At 45.5% G+C, this 14,714-nt stretch overlaps 1 protein-coding gene across 1 annotated transcript in view; it reads right to left on the bottom strand.

The window, feature by feature from the left end:
* IMPG2 (interphotoreceptor matrix proteoglycan 2) overlaps positions 1-14,714 on the bottom strand; it is a gene marked incomplete at its 5' end in the record, with an annotated part of 49,886 nt that overhangs the window by 23,815 nt on the left and 11,357 nt on the right. The window contains 5 exons of the mRNA XM_015410572.1: positions 1,424-1,643; positions 4,253-5,457; positions 8,731-8,911; positions 10,591-10,655; positions 13,122-13,366. Of these exons, the coding sequence (XP_015266058.1) occupies positions 1,424-1,643; positions 4,253-5,457; positions 8,731-8,911; positions 10,591-10,655; positions 13,122-13,366 (1,916 nt within the window). The remainder of the gene's footprint in view (positions 1-1,423; positions 1,644-4,252; positions 5,458-8,730; positions 8,912-10,590; positions 10,656-13,121; positions 13,367-14,714) is intronic.

Raw genomic sequence — 14,714 nt, 5'->3', positions numbered from 1 at the left:
TTACATGATCAAGTACTTTAATACTACAAAAAAGAAAGGTCACATCGAAAATTGGAAGGACAGAGAAGCTAGGCTGGAACTTGTCTTCTTGACATATTTTCTGTGGAAGGAAAACGGTATAGAGGAGCATTCAACCACATTATCTTCAGATTTATTCAGTGACCTGAAGACATTGTTCATTATTAAAACAGACTGAATAGCATGTAAGAATTGAAGTAAGGTTATTTTTTCCAGGAAAAAAATCATTCTGTTCCAAGAGTTTCATGAATCTCCCTTCATCCTTGATGTCTATAAGCCAAACAAGACCAGCCTCATACCATGGGACATAATGCCTATTTTGCAAGATCTCCCTAAAATCTGAGAGATGAAACCATGGTTTTAATGGACAATAAATAGGCAAAAGGAGAGTACCCATATATTTTTTTGGCATTCTCTTAAAAGACACACACACATATATATATATATATGTGTGTGTGTGTGTGTGTGTATATATGTTCAAAAGACATTAAAGACCATGTGTGTGTGTGTGTGTGGTCTTTAATGTCTTTTGAACAGTTTTCCACCCCGATGGCCATAATTGGCTGGACAGAAGAAATGAAAATGTTTTATTTATTTATCATCATCATCATTTAAGCCCCCACCAGCAGCATGGTGTAATGGTTAGAGGACTAGACTAGGATCTGAGATCCATTCAGTTTCCCATGCTGCCATGGAAGCTCACTAGGTGACGCTGAGCCAGTCACTCTCAGCCTTATCTAACTCATAGGGCTGCTGTGAGGACAAAATGGGGGATGGAAGAATGTTATAAACGACTTTGGCTCTCCATTGGGGAGAAAAGTGGGGTATAAATGAAGTCAGTGAATAAATCTATTTGTCGTATTTTTCGTCCGTGTGTGTGCACACCTGGAAGTCATGGCGACCTCTGGTGACTGACCCCTACCGGAGGCCTGGAAGATATTCAGAGAGGTGGCTGAATAAAGCCTGCCCCACCTCCCAACTGCTGGTATTCCAAGGAGGTCTCCCATCCACGTATTTGCCAGAGTTGACCCTGCTTAGCTTCCAAGATCTGATGAGATCGGGCTTGCCTTGGCTATCCAGGTCAGGGCTAAGTCAATGAATATGTCTAAAATTGTATAGCTAGATTTGAGTCCAAAGGCATTTTACAGACCAAAAATATTTCTGAAGTATAAGCTTTTGAGAGTCAACACTCCCTTTGTCAGAGATGACTTCATTAAATACCTTACAAAGAAAGCAATGTCTCTCGAAAGTTTATACCCTGAAACTATTGTTGCTCTCTAAGCTGCTACTGCACTCAAATCTAGCTGTTCTGATGTAGCCCAACATAGCTCCCTTTGAAACTAGCTAAAATGTTACAGCTTAGACAAGCTTACTGACCAAGCAACAATACATGTCTTTGTAATACCTGATTCCACATCAAGGGAGTACTTGTCAATGGCCAGGTTCATGGTCTGGTACGCAGTGTTGCAAAAGTCCTCCAGAATCATGTACACAGCATTAGTGACATTGCGAGGTACAGGTCTCATGAACTTCATTCGACTGTTCACCACAATGCTGCCATTTCTGAAGTTCAGAATTTCCAGATTCTGGAAGCCCGTTAAATTGGACTGTAGATAAGGAACCAGCTACAGAACAAGAGAAATCATACATAAATGCTGTGGTTATATTTTTTTTCAACATGTATATATTCTAAATCAACCATGTGCTTAAACTCAAGATATGAATTCAGCTGGCCATTTTCCAAAATGTACTTAAATGTTACATTTTCATATCATGTTAACCAATCAAAAATTAGTTCCATTTGACTGATAATGCATGTTGTCTGCAAAAGTTAATGCACTTTGAGGGGGAAACATTCATCTGAATTCACACTAAGAGTAGATTTGGGCCTGTAGCCAACCACATAACAACATTCTCATTCATGGAAGAGGGGTGGTTGTCATGGGCCAGCCAGCTGCCACCTCCTCCTTGGAATTGGAAAAATCAGGCCCCACACTGATGGAATCCCTGCCTGAGCAGCTGGGTGCAACAGCAGACCCAACAGGGGAAGTATCAGGAAGTGAGAACACTTCCCAGTCAGAGCCAGGCTGCTCAGTCTTCCAACAGGGGAAGCATCAGGAAGTGAGAACACTTCTCAGTCAGGGCCAGGCTGCTCAGTCTTCCAGGTGAAGAAAGAGATGCGACAGAGGCTGGTGTCTCCATATCCACCAGCCTCTCCTGAACCAGCAGAGCATAGAAGGAGGACAGAATGCTTGACAGCTCTAGAGAGAAGATAAAGCACTCCTCTAATTGCTCAGCAATTATTAATGTTAATTCCAGGAGTCCTTGCAGGACTAGGACTGACAGGCTGATAGAGAGAAACAGTAAAGACCTGCACCAGGAGGGTGAATGCAGCTGTAATGAGTGACACCTGGGCCTTGAGGGATGAGTCAGCAAAGGAGGCAGATAAAAGGTACACTCTCAGCAAGGCTTGATGTGGAAGCAATCTTGTTCGCTACACTTCTGTGAAGCTGACCTGTTTAGCAAACAGAGCTCTGCCCTGACTTGCTGTCTTGTACCTTGTTGCTGGTAACTTGTACTTGCTCCTATAGTGTGGGATCTGCTTTCTGCACCTGTTTCCCAGCCCTGGAACTGGTACCTTGAATCTTCAACCCTCCTTACCCTGACTCTTGGACTGGATCTTTGATCTCTGATTCCAGACTGGTTTGTAGACCTTGCGTCTGTATCTTTTGTTGTGCTTATTGTTACTGTATTTGTGTATTCTGGAAACCCTGGGTAGAGCCAGGGCTGGCTCCAGGTTTTTTTGTACAGTAGGCAAGGCTACCTTCTGGTGTGTTCCTGCAGCAGCCACCAAGATGCCCCTGAATAGATCCCAGTTGGCTCCTGTGCCCCGAGGGTCACTTCTCCCCCCCCCACACACACACATGCTCTGGGCCTCCCAGACAGCACTTGGATGTGCAAGCAGCAGCTGGCCAGTTTCTAGTCCCCTCCCCCCCAGTGCCAATCTCAGCCCCATCAGGGTCTTGCAGGGCGACACTGTCAGCCCCTTTGGGCAGGGCATGGAATAGAGCAGACCGCAGTGAGGATGGCTCTCTTGTGGCTTTGGGAAAGCTGCACGGTGCACCCCCCCCACCTCGTCGGGAAGCCTTTGTGACTCTTCTGCCTTCGGTGAGGAAAAGCCACTTCAGACCTCGTGGGAAACCTCCCCCTCCCTTTTGCATTCCCTGGAGAGGAGCCAAAGTTGGCCAGAGTCTCAGGGGCCTGGAGTTAGGGTGACGGCCAGAGGCTCCCCAGGGGCCCGGGGTTATGGTGACAGGGGGTGCATTTCTTTGCCTCCCTGAATAGTGCTGCTGAATTGTGGTGGGGGGAGGCACTCTGGCTGGCAAGGGAGGTGTGCATTTCTTTGCCTCCCTGAATGGTGCTGCTGAATTGCGGTGGGGGGAGGCACTCCTGCCGGCAAGGGAGGTATGCCCTGGGGTGCTTCACTTCCTGTACAGGGTAAGGAGGGGATGAGGCCGGCTGAGGGAAAGGGAGCCCACCAGCGGGACACGCAGCCCAGAGCCTAATGGGGAAGGTGGAGTGGCAGGCAGACCAGAGTGGCGCCCTCATCGAGCTGGTGTCCTAGGCAATAGTCTAAAATTTGTCAATGATGGGCCAGCCCTGGGTAGAGCAACAGCCCCAGGCTTGGCTCTGAATGTAAGAGTGGTGATGTCTGCCAATTCCCTCTTTGCCCCCCATTTTGGCCCCTCCATTCCTCCCCATTCTGTTCCCAGGGTCTTCTGATCCCCAGAAACAAAACTGCAGGGACTTCAGGGGGTTGCAGTAGAAGGGGGAAATGGAAAACTCCTGCTTTGTACTGTCCACAGGTTTTAGACAAAGTGTGCTAACTTGACCATTGTTTTTATAACAATTAAATTGTTGTTGTTGTTGTTGTTGTTGTTGTTATTGGCAAAGGAATAATGCCTGCCATCCACTGTGGTTTAAATGGATATAAGAAGTATACTTTTCCATTAGTGCTTAAAGTTTTTCCTTTTCCTTTGATAAATATAGATCACTGAATCAAATTTTTTGAATGTGAACAGTCACAACAGATTAAAATACAAATTAACCTAGCAGACAAACATTAGACTTGTAATCTGTCTTGTAAAATCAAAATTCCATTAAGTTTGGAATTTCACTGTGTTTCTCAGATGTAACAGCAAACAATAAAATTAGATGATCAAATATTTCTTACCAGTTCTAAGAACCGTTGTTCCAGGGCTTTATATTCAGGGGAATTTTTATTAAACAAGTCCTCTGAAAACATCATATTGGTAACTCGAAGGCTAAAGAATACCACTAAAGCTCGTGCAGGGACAGTAGCACTGTGATCTTCATGAGTAGCCCAAGCTACACTGGCCATCTCTGTGGAACGGGCACTTGTAGACAGCTCCATGTGACTGTCAGTCATCCTTCTTCCTTCCTTCATTTCAGGGGAATAATATATTGTGCCTAAATAGTCTTGGTCTGTTACTTCGTGTTCTTTTGTTACCAAGTCTTCTTCCAATTTGGTTGGGATCACTGCTGTGTGGAATTCTGTTGGCTGTGCAGCAGGCATGTCAGAGAGGACATCAATAGCAGAGCTCACTGTACTAGGAGGAATATAAGTGCTGACCACTCCAGTGAAATCCTCTGAACCAGGAACTATGGTAAAAACTTCAAAACTTGTAACTTCCTCTGTGGCTTTATGAGTGGCACTATCAGCAGGAGGAATAACAGTAGATTTCAGAACAACTGTTCTAAAGGCCTCTTGGGATACTGACTCTAAATCAGGCTCTTCCACAGGAAAAGCATCAGTCACTGGATGTTCCACAGGAGTCACTGTTAAAATTACTTCTGGTTTCACAGGTCTGGTCCACAGAGAGGTGATCTTGGGCTCTCTTGTTGTAACAGGCTCAAGTGGATAGTGTGTTGATGACTGCTCTGTTGCTTTGGGGGTTTGGCTTCCTGTTGGTTTAGAGGTGATTTGATGGTCCTCAGTGAAATCCTCCAGTGGTGTTATGCTGAACATCTCAGTAGATGTTGCAAGAACGCTTTCTATGGAGGACTCAAAAGGTGACAGGGAAATGACTTCCATTGGTACGGTCTCAGATGTATAGGAAACCCATACATCCTTATAATCATATACACCTGATCCCTCTGGCTCCAATGTAGCTTTATCCCAAGGCCATGCACTTGATTGTGGTTCCTGCCCTGAGCTAGAGTCATATGCATCTGTATATATGTCAGGTTGCAGAATGCCCTCTTCTACATAACTTGTAATCACTTCCTCAGGTTCTGTGGCTGATGGTATTGGAGTGAGAGGAATCAGAGACTCGCTTGTAGAAGGGATTTCTTTTGGCACAAGGTGAGGAGTAGGACTCAGAGGTAAATCCTCTGGCTTCTTAGTATCCTCAAGCACTATAAAACAAACCAATGCAAAGGTAAATATTTGTTTCAAGCTTTGTTTACTGAATTTTATTTGATTGAGTCCAACCCCCCCACACACACACACATATTATTATATGGTTTTTCCAGTAAATTTCGTCATAGCATCTCATTCCTATATTTATGGTATGGCTGCATTTGGAAGATTGTATACTGTTCTTGTCACCCCATCTCAAAAATAATACCTTAAAGCTTGAAAAGGAACATAAATGTGCAACCAAACTAATCAAAAGGATTGTTATGCCAAGACATCCCTCCCCACACTGGGAACCACATTTTGGAGTGCCCCTAGATCCTCAGACCCTGCATAGACAGAGATAGACAAAGAAGCAATATTTGATACCAAACTGTAGAATCATGATCAGGCTATGTGCAATCAAAGGTGATTTCAAGAAGCAGCAGCCTGTTTCCCATAAGAACTCCAGCACACCCTAATGAAATCTCTCTGTCAGTAACTGTCTGAGGTCCCTTACACCTGTTTAATGACCAACATTTGCAAGAATATAAGCCAACATGCCATTCAAAAATATCCCTTACATGTAAGGTTTTCCAGAATACTAATCAAATAGTTAGGAAGGGTCACCTCATCCTTTGATACATCAGCATTCCTCTGGCCAGACATTAGTCAGCTGGATTCCCCACAAGAGCCCCAACATTGTCTATCACCAGTGACCTCTGTCATATGAACCAGTCCACCAAGGGTCTCAGCCAATGATATTAGGCTTGCAGGTATCCCACACCTTGGTACTGTCCAGACACAATGAGCCCCTAGTTGTTCAGTGAAGGGTATACAAAAGGGCCCCCTGGACCTCATCAATTTGAGTTGATTTTGTTTCCCAGACCTACATCTAGCACTGACATGGCAACTGACATGGCAACTGACCACCACTAACATTCCATCTACCTGAGCAACCTAATGTTTTGTTTTATTGGCCGTTTGAGTCCAACGAACTTTAAATGAAAAGCTCAACATTACATTTGAACTGTATTCTGGTAGATTGCTCAATGGTCTTTGAGGGTAGGTAAGTAGCTCTCACCAGACTCCTTTCCTTTTTCCATTACACTTATGCTATAATAATAAATTAGAGAATCTGATTTAATGAAATCCAAGGCAACATTAATTCTGTACAGAATTTAGGAGCGATAGTAAAACAACAAAAGGACTCTCAGAGATGGTTAAGGATAAATTTCTCCCATTCCTTTCCCTCACGTTTTCACTCATCCATCATCCATTGGGAGTAAGACAAGCAAAAGGGGCCCAATTCAACGTGGCCCAAATTTTGCAGGGGGAGCCACCCGGGGGTGCGGTGGATGGTGGAGCAGTGGGAAACTTGAGATTTCCCCCTCTCCCCATGGCCAATAACAGGGCAATGGGGTGGCCAAGGGAGGGCCTAGGCAGGGGGAATAGGCCAGCCACCTGCCATCCGCCCTCACCCTTATGCCGCAGGTTGCAGATCTAGGTAATGGTAGGGGGGACCTCATGGCCTAGTTACCGATGGAAATTGGAGTGGGGGGACTTTTTGATCCCAGATGCAGCGCCTCACCTCCATTGTCTCAGGAGCTTGTTTGCCTAGCTTGTGCCGCACAGTTTTCTTTTTCCTGGGAGGGGTCACACCTCTGGCACACATCTCGACCATGGCTCAGTGATGGGCTCTGCAGGGTGTACCACAGCCTGCTTGTCCAGGGTGCCGCTGGCCTCCGAGTTTTCATCAGCCAGGGGGCCGAGCTGGGGGTTGCGGCAGTAATGTTGGAGCGCTCCGGGTTGGGACAGGCACATCCTTGGGGGGGGCAGCCATGCCAGGAACCACTATGCCCAGGTCACCGCCCCCCTTTTCCAGCCACAGCTGGGGAGGGGTGCCTGGGAAAGGTCAGCTGCAGCATCTAGGCACCTCTGCCCAACTGGTGGCTGGGTACGTGCAACTGACCCCGGTGACAAGGGACGATCCATGTTCTTGCCTGGGTTGCCACTCCCCCAGGCTCCACTGGAGCCGGGCTGGGGGTGGGGGCTCCGCAAGGCATCACCGGCCACATGAGATCGCAGAGGCAGCCTACTGCTGTGGCTTCAGGCACGCACCTTGGGATCAGCCAGCCGACACAGAACTCTTTATGCCAGCAAGAGGAAAGCCTTCTATATAACAGGCCTTTCTAACATCCTAATAAAATATTACTTAAAGACTAAATCTATAAAAACCAGAGAAATATGAATAATCAAAATCTTTATAGTCCCATCTCTACTACATCAGGGGCCAAGCACTCACTCCAGGATGGGACAGCCTCATTATCTCTCTATTAGTTCCTCCTGAGTAGGCATAAAGCTCATGACGAACTGAACCCAGTAGCCAGGCCCAGCTGCCTGCAGTGACAAGGGAACCGGCGGCTTAGTGTGGAGGAGAGGCCAGTCAGCGGGGGAAGTGGCAGGATCACCAGACATCGGGACAACCCACTCAGCAAAGCAAAAGGCCATTGCGAGGGGTCAAAATGGAACCGTGGATATGGAAAAGTTGGCTAGAATGGTTCTAGGCCTTGTCGAAGCTTTTGAACAGCTTATGGAGAAAGTCAACCACCTGGGCAGGGGCCAACAAGCCAAATGGGCATGGACAGCGGCCTTTGCTTGGGCCCATTCCTGCAAGGGCAGGCAGGTGCAGCAGTCGTCGGTGGGTGACAGTAGTCATCAACTCCTTGCTCAGGGAGCATCAGCAGCTCAACTGACCGGAGGAGCTCATGTTCAACAACCCGCCCGAAAACCAAGAGATGGAGGTGAGGTGTCACGGGCCCATTGGTGTGAGCTCATGTGAGCAAGGCCAGCCCAAGGTATTTTGCACGCTAGGTGAGGACACCTTCTGGTGCCCCCCTGTGCGCCTACCAATTTCTGCCACCACCACCACCCCCTTCAGGTGTTCTCGCAGCTGCCCAGGACCGTCCCTCCCTCCCAGAAGCTCCATTCCGAGCTTCCCCCTTCCATGGATTCCGTGGCCAATTTACTCCACATATTTTCCAAATTCAGTGTTGTGTGTGTGGTTCTTTAATAACGGTCCATATGCAGCCAACGGGGGCTCCCCCTCCCCCCATAAGAGCTGGAGCCCACAAAATAACTTACCACTTTCTAATAAAGACAAAGTTTCCAAGTCCACAACAAGAGTTTGTGTCTAACACAAGCAGTGTGACAAAATTTTAGTTTCTATTTTTCATCCACAAAGAACAGATTATCAGAGGGAAAGGTAATTCCACCTTTTTAATGGACAGTACCTTTTGCTGTTGAACTGATGTTGCTTTCAGGGCTTGGAAAGCCATCAGGTCTTAACCAGATTTCATTGTCACTGAACTGTTCAATATCAAAGACAAAACCCGGTCTGGTAAAATCAAGTGGCAAGATGTTGCTTACAGTTGACTCATCTGCCGATGGCCATTCAGATATTACAACACGATCCTAAAAGAAAAATCCTCGATGTTTACAAGCTGTAGTATCTGAATGAAAAACTGTACAAATCACAGTATACAAGACCCAAGATTGTTCCCATTTCTCACCATATAACGTGTACACAGCAAGGCTGTGTGTGAACTGGTCTGCGAAATGTTCACTGATCTGGTTGGTGTTGTATCATCATACTACCCTAGGCAGGCTTCAGAGGCTATAGCCCTGGTGTGTCTCCAAAGGCCCAGCAAGCACTCCTCTTCCTACCACTGACATAGCTATACTAGTTTGTTCTTTGTTCCATTTCTCTCTCTATGGAATTTGGGGAAGCAGGGAAATAAAAAAATTCTTTATATCTTTGCAGGAGACAATCAGATTTCATGCCATGGTTTGTCACCACTCAGTAGATTTTCCTCAGTGGTGAATACCCTAAGATATGTACGTGCCTTCAGATCAGAACAGTTACTACTATTTGGGAGAGTGTGGTTGAAAGAATGTGAATGGGATAGGCCAGAAAAGAGGTGGATGGACACCAAGACCACAGATGGAGAATGTTACTTCAGCTCTGGAAGCAGAAATTCCTTACTGCCTTCTACTGTCAGCAGTCTATAATCTTAGTACAAACTACACATGGCTAGGCAATATAGGCAACAAAACCCCACTGGCCTCTTTTGTTAAAACTAGCAGCTTTGAAAAGGGGCCATTATGAGTGGAGATGTACCCCAAAACTGCTTTCCCTTCCCATGGGGTTTCAGACACATATAGACCCTCAAAAACATGTTCTGGTACCTGGTGCAGGCATGAGAGAAACAGTAACTGGGGCAGTTTGGAGAAGAAAAGCATCCACTGAGGAAAGCTTAAGCAGAACTGTCTTTTTGTATCTGCTTTAAAACAAAATGGCTTCATTCTGTGTGAATTTTGTTCATTAGCTGCATTCTTACTGTACTGAAGCACTTAGAAGATCTACAATAAGTCCTCAATTCTACCCTTCTCCATCTCTCAGTTTGAAACTAGAATAGAATATTTAACAATCAGCTGGGAACCCCTTGTGTACCACCTTGTACTTCCTAGAAGAAAGGTGGGATATGTAACCAATAAACTAATTAATGAAGGAAAGTTTTTTAAAAAGTGAACAAAATCTTAATACTGTGAATGGCAGAGAAAACTTACACAAGTAGTAAAATATTTGTAAAGACTGGAACAATTGCTTTTCTGTAGAAACGTTAGGAGCACTTCTATGTAGCTGCCAAGAATTGCACTTCATCATTTATTTAAATGCAAAGACATGTTCCTATGGCACCTAACATTATTCAAAGGTTCTCAGAATGCTACACTACATTAACAAGTGTAATATTAAGTTGGCAAGTTTTGATTTTCTTGCACACACCATATGGATAATAGGACAGAAAAGCTACTCTGCAAAGACAAACTATTTTCCATCACTTTCTGCCAGTCAAAGGCATATTCAGTAAGCTAATCATGCCTGCCTCACAGAAATATCCAAAAGTTCTGATAGAAACACTACCTGAAATTACTGTGAACTGTACCAAGTAGTTATAATTAAATGAAAGATTTCTGAACATTTTGAATTTTAAGAGAGGGCATTTGAAAGATCTTTGCATTATTTAGATGATTCAGTAAGTAGCTGAAAGGTCAAGAACTGGTAGAACAAGATAATTCAGAAATTCACTTACATCACCAGTGGGCTTTGTGGTCGTCAAAGATGGTTCCTCAGTTGTTGTAGAAATTACTTCTTTTACTGTGAAGACAAGTGGCAAGGAAGAAATGATGAAACTTAGAAACAAATTAATTTGTAATTAAATATTAGAAGTAACATAGAAATTTGGTTTATGTCCTACATGATGGAATTGGGAGAAAAGAAAATCTATAAGAGGAGTGTACACCATAACCCTCATCATAATTTGCACCATAACCCCAATACAGGAGCGGTGGACTCTAATCTGGAGAACCAGGTGTGATTCCCCACTTCTCCACATGAAGCCTGCTAGGTGACCTTGGTCCAGTCACAGTTCTCTCAGTCTCACCTACCTCACAAGGTGCCTGTTGTAAGGCGAGGAAAGGAAGGAGATTGTAAACTGCTTTGAAACTCCTTAAGGCAGAGACAAGTGGGGTATAAAAACTACTACTCAGGGCTATTTTGGGGCAGGAACGCACAGGAACGGAGTTCTGGCTGGCTCCCAAGTTGGCCACACCCAGCAGGAACTCATTATCATAACAGGCCACACCCAACAGCAGGAACTCATTAGGATTGGCTACATTAGGGGTGTGTGGCCTAACATGCAAAGGAGTTCCTGCTCCAAAAAAAGCCCTGGGTTTTGACAACAAACAAGGTAAACAGAATAAGAAGCAAAAGGTGGTTGTGGTTGGATGATCACACTTATGGTATCACGTGGGTGTGGCCTAATATACTAATGAGCTGTGCTGTCATGGGTGTGGCCTGATATGCTAATGAGTTCTTGCTGTTGGTTATGGCCTATTATGCTAATGAGTTCCTGCTGGGCTTTTTCTACAAAAAAGCCCTGCTTTTCTTCATCTACAATTCACTTGAAGAGTGCAGTATGAATATTCTGTATTCCTTGTTGCACACAGGCACAGAATTCATTTGCCATATTTGTGTATTTTTGCATTGGACATGCATTACTTCCTTGCAGAATTAGGTTCTTTTCAGAATAAAGAGTCTGAGTATGACCTACACCTTAAGTGTACTGTAATTTCTCCGGAGGATATTTTAAATATTTTTAAAACCAGGGGTCATTTCGTAGAAAAAGAGCTAGGGGAACTCATTAGCATAACTCATTAGCATATGCCACACCCCCTGACATCAGGGGCCTGGCGGTGGACTTGCAAGGCCAGCGGGAGTACGAGGAAGCCCCGCCAAGGCCCTCTCTGGCCCCAGGCAGGCAGGGGAGGGGAGAGGCGGGGAGGAAGCAACCTACCCTCCCTCTTCTCCTGCCTCCTCCTGGCTGAATGAGGGCTGGAAGCGGGGCGGCCGGAGGCAGGGGGCGGGGCTTCATCATGTGCCCCACCCCCTGCACCTCGCCCGGGGGAACTGAGTTCCCCCGCGTTCCCCCCCGAAATGACCTCTGTTTAAAACATTTATATCTTGCTTTGCCAGGAGCTTGAGGAGGTTTAGAATAACACACTTTAAAAACATATCTATGGCCCTGGTCACACTGGGGGAAATAGGTGCAACCAAAGTGCGGCTTTTTTGAGCCGCACCAAAAGAGAAGCGCGGCAGCGGGATCAGACAGATCCCCCCAGCTGCCGCGCAGTTCCTTCCCGGCACGATCAGATGCCAGGGGGAAGCCACGGACCACAGAGCGAGGCGAGCCCGCTACGCATGCACGTGCATGCGCAGTTCGGCAGGTCCTGGCATGCCGCCTGCGGGAGAGATGGGCGTGCCGGCGATCACACTGCAGTGGATTTTTCGGTAAGTACTAGTGTTTTTCTGATCCGCATCTTCGGCTGGAAGATTGGGGACGGGTGTGTGCCGCTTCCCAGATGTTGCAGTGTGATCAAGCCCGCTTGATGTGCCCCCAATCCGTCCCTCTTGCGGATCATAGCCTCCCATGTGACCGGGGCCATAAAGAATCAATTAAAGCAATCAAAATCTACTAAGAAATTTGCCCCTATAAACACCAGTTCTACATATGACAACAACATTTCAACCATCAGTAAAAAGCCCTCTGAAACACTATTATAGTATGTGCACACGCAAAACACTCTCTCAGTCCCAAGAAGGAAAGGAATTCTACAGCACTCTTTGGGACTCTGGAACCTTTTATCAAGGTTGGAAGAACCACCAGAAGAGGCACTTCCATCATTAGGAGGAGGACAAGAGGCATTATGAGGAAGCAGTCACAGCAGTGTACCCCAGAAAGGTCTGGACTCTGGAGTGCCATTAAGGGTTGCTGGATAAATCTCTTCTTGCATCCTGCGTTTAGCTTGGTCAGTTCCCTTGACTCCTGCATACAGTGGACTGAAGGCAAAGCCCAGCTGGTCATAAATGCAAACAGATGAGGCCTGGTACAGAGAGAAAAAAGCTGGCTTTGGTGTCATTTTAATTAAGTCTTAAAGAGAAAGCCAGTCATGCATCACTGTCTATAAACGTCTGGGGGTGGGGGGTAGGTGATAGCATCTTATTTTAAGAGCAAACACCGGTAAGTTAATGGAGTACGTGCAATATTTCTTATGTCATACACACCACTGATAAGTTGGAGAGAGTCAGGATCCAGGATCAGCGAGGCATTATCCAGTAAAGCGTTCTTATGAAGGATTTCCGCAATATAGTGTCTAAAGTCACTGACAGTGTAAACAACAGTTGGGTTATCCTCAATTTCCATAAAGGCATTGTCTTCCACTTTGTTGGACTGAAGGTTAATCAGGTCCCAGGTGGCATTGCTGATGGCTTCCCCATCAAAAAACACAGAGTATAGAACTTCCACGCCGCTGAAAAGTTTGAGAGAGTACTATGAGACAGAGGCCCAAACAATATACCTGCTATTGGTAGTCATAAAACAGTATTTGATGTTCAACAAATGATTAAGGATGACATTTTCAATAGAATATTATACAGAAACATGTTCCCACTAGCAATACGTAACAGCACTTAGAACGTGCATCTATATGGTGGGAGTAATATGGAAAAAGGAAAAATAGTGGCTATGGCATATGAACAACTCAGGTGTTTGTTCTAACATTCTGCACATGCACAAAGTCTTTCCGATATCTGCACACCCATAAATGTTTTCTGCTAAGGAAAAGCAAAGGCAGCCTTCACTCAGATAAGGAATACAACAACTCTTATGAACATGTGGAGATTCAGAATATGCATGGAGTAAATCAGACCCTCCCTTGCTCAGTTGTCATACAGCTGCTGTGGTCTGTAGCATATAACACCCTGCACCTGACCAGGGCTAGACTAGGACTTGCAAGATCTGGATTCAAATCTCCCTTTTTCCATGCTCACTGTGGGATGTTGGGCCAGTTACTCTTTGTCAGCCCAACCAACCTTATAGAGTTATTGTGAGTATAAAATGGGGTGGGAAGAACCATTTATGCAATAGAAACTCCTTGAATGAAAGGCAAATTAAAAATGTGTCAGTAGTATTAAAAATTATCCGAAGTAGAAATTCTATAAACCTTTTTGCTGATTTTCAATTAGATTCATCATAACAACAAAAGTTACTTTACTTTTTTCCTCAATGCATAGCCAATGGCAATTTTTATACTTGTAGACATCAATTTAAAAACTATTATAGGCCCCAGTCACACTGGCCGGATAATCCACAGGGGGACGGAGGCTTTTTGCTGCAGAGAAAAAAAGAAGCGCGGTAGTGCGATCTCACGTTCCCCCGTGGCTCCGTCCTCCAGCCGTCAGCAGCCGATCAGATAGCAAGGCAACACAGCTGGAAAACAGCAGGACCGCGTTTGTTCGCATGCGCCCAACGCGGACGGCTACTAGATGCGATGGGCTACCAGTGTGTCTCCGATCAGACGCCCGCCTGCACCGCGCATTTACCGGAAGATAGTGTATCAAAGCAGGTAGTTTTTAACTTTGGGTTTTCCGCAGGAAGCCACGGGTCACCCGCGGGTGTGCTCCACTTGCCAGATGTGGTGGTGTGATTGCGCCTGAATAATCCGCCCTCGACACTTTCGCGTGTGAACGGGGCCATATTGTAATCGTTTTTAAATTGATGTCTACAAGTATAAAAATAACATTTGCAGAGGACCCCATCAGGACAGTGGTCTATTAGTATTATCAAAGTGCCTGCACTTTCTGAATCTCTCCTTTGTC

The sequence above is a fragment of the Gekko japonicus genome, unplaced genomic scaffold (genome assembly GCF_001447785.1).
Source record: "Gekko japonicus isolate JY-2015 unplaced genomic scaffold, Gekko_japonicus_V1.1 scaffold241, whole genome shotgun sequence".
Taxonomy (NCBI): domain Eukaryota; kingdom Metazoa; phylum Chordata; class Lepidosauria; order Squamata; family Gekkonidae; genus Gekko; species Gekko japonicus.
This window is presented reverse-complemented; position numbering and strand designations above follow the sequence as displayed.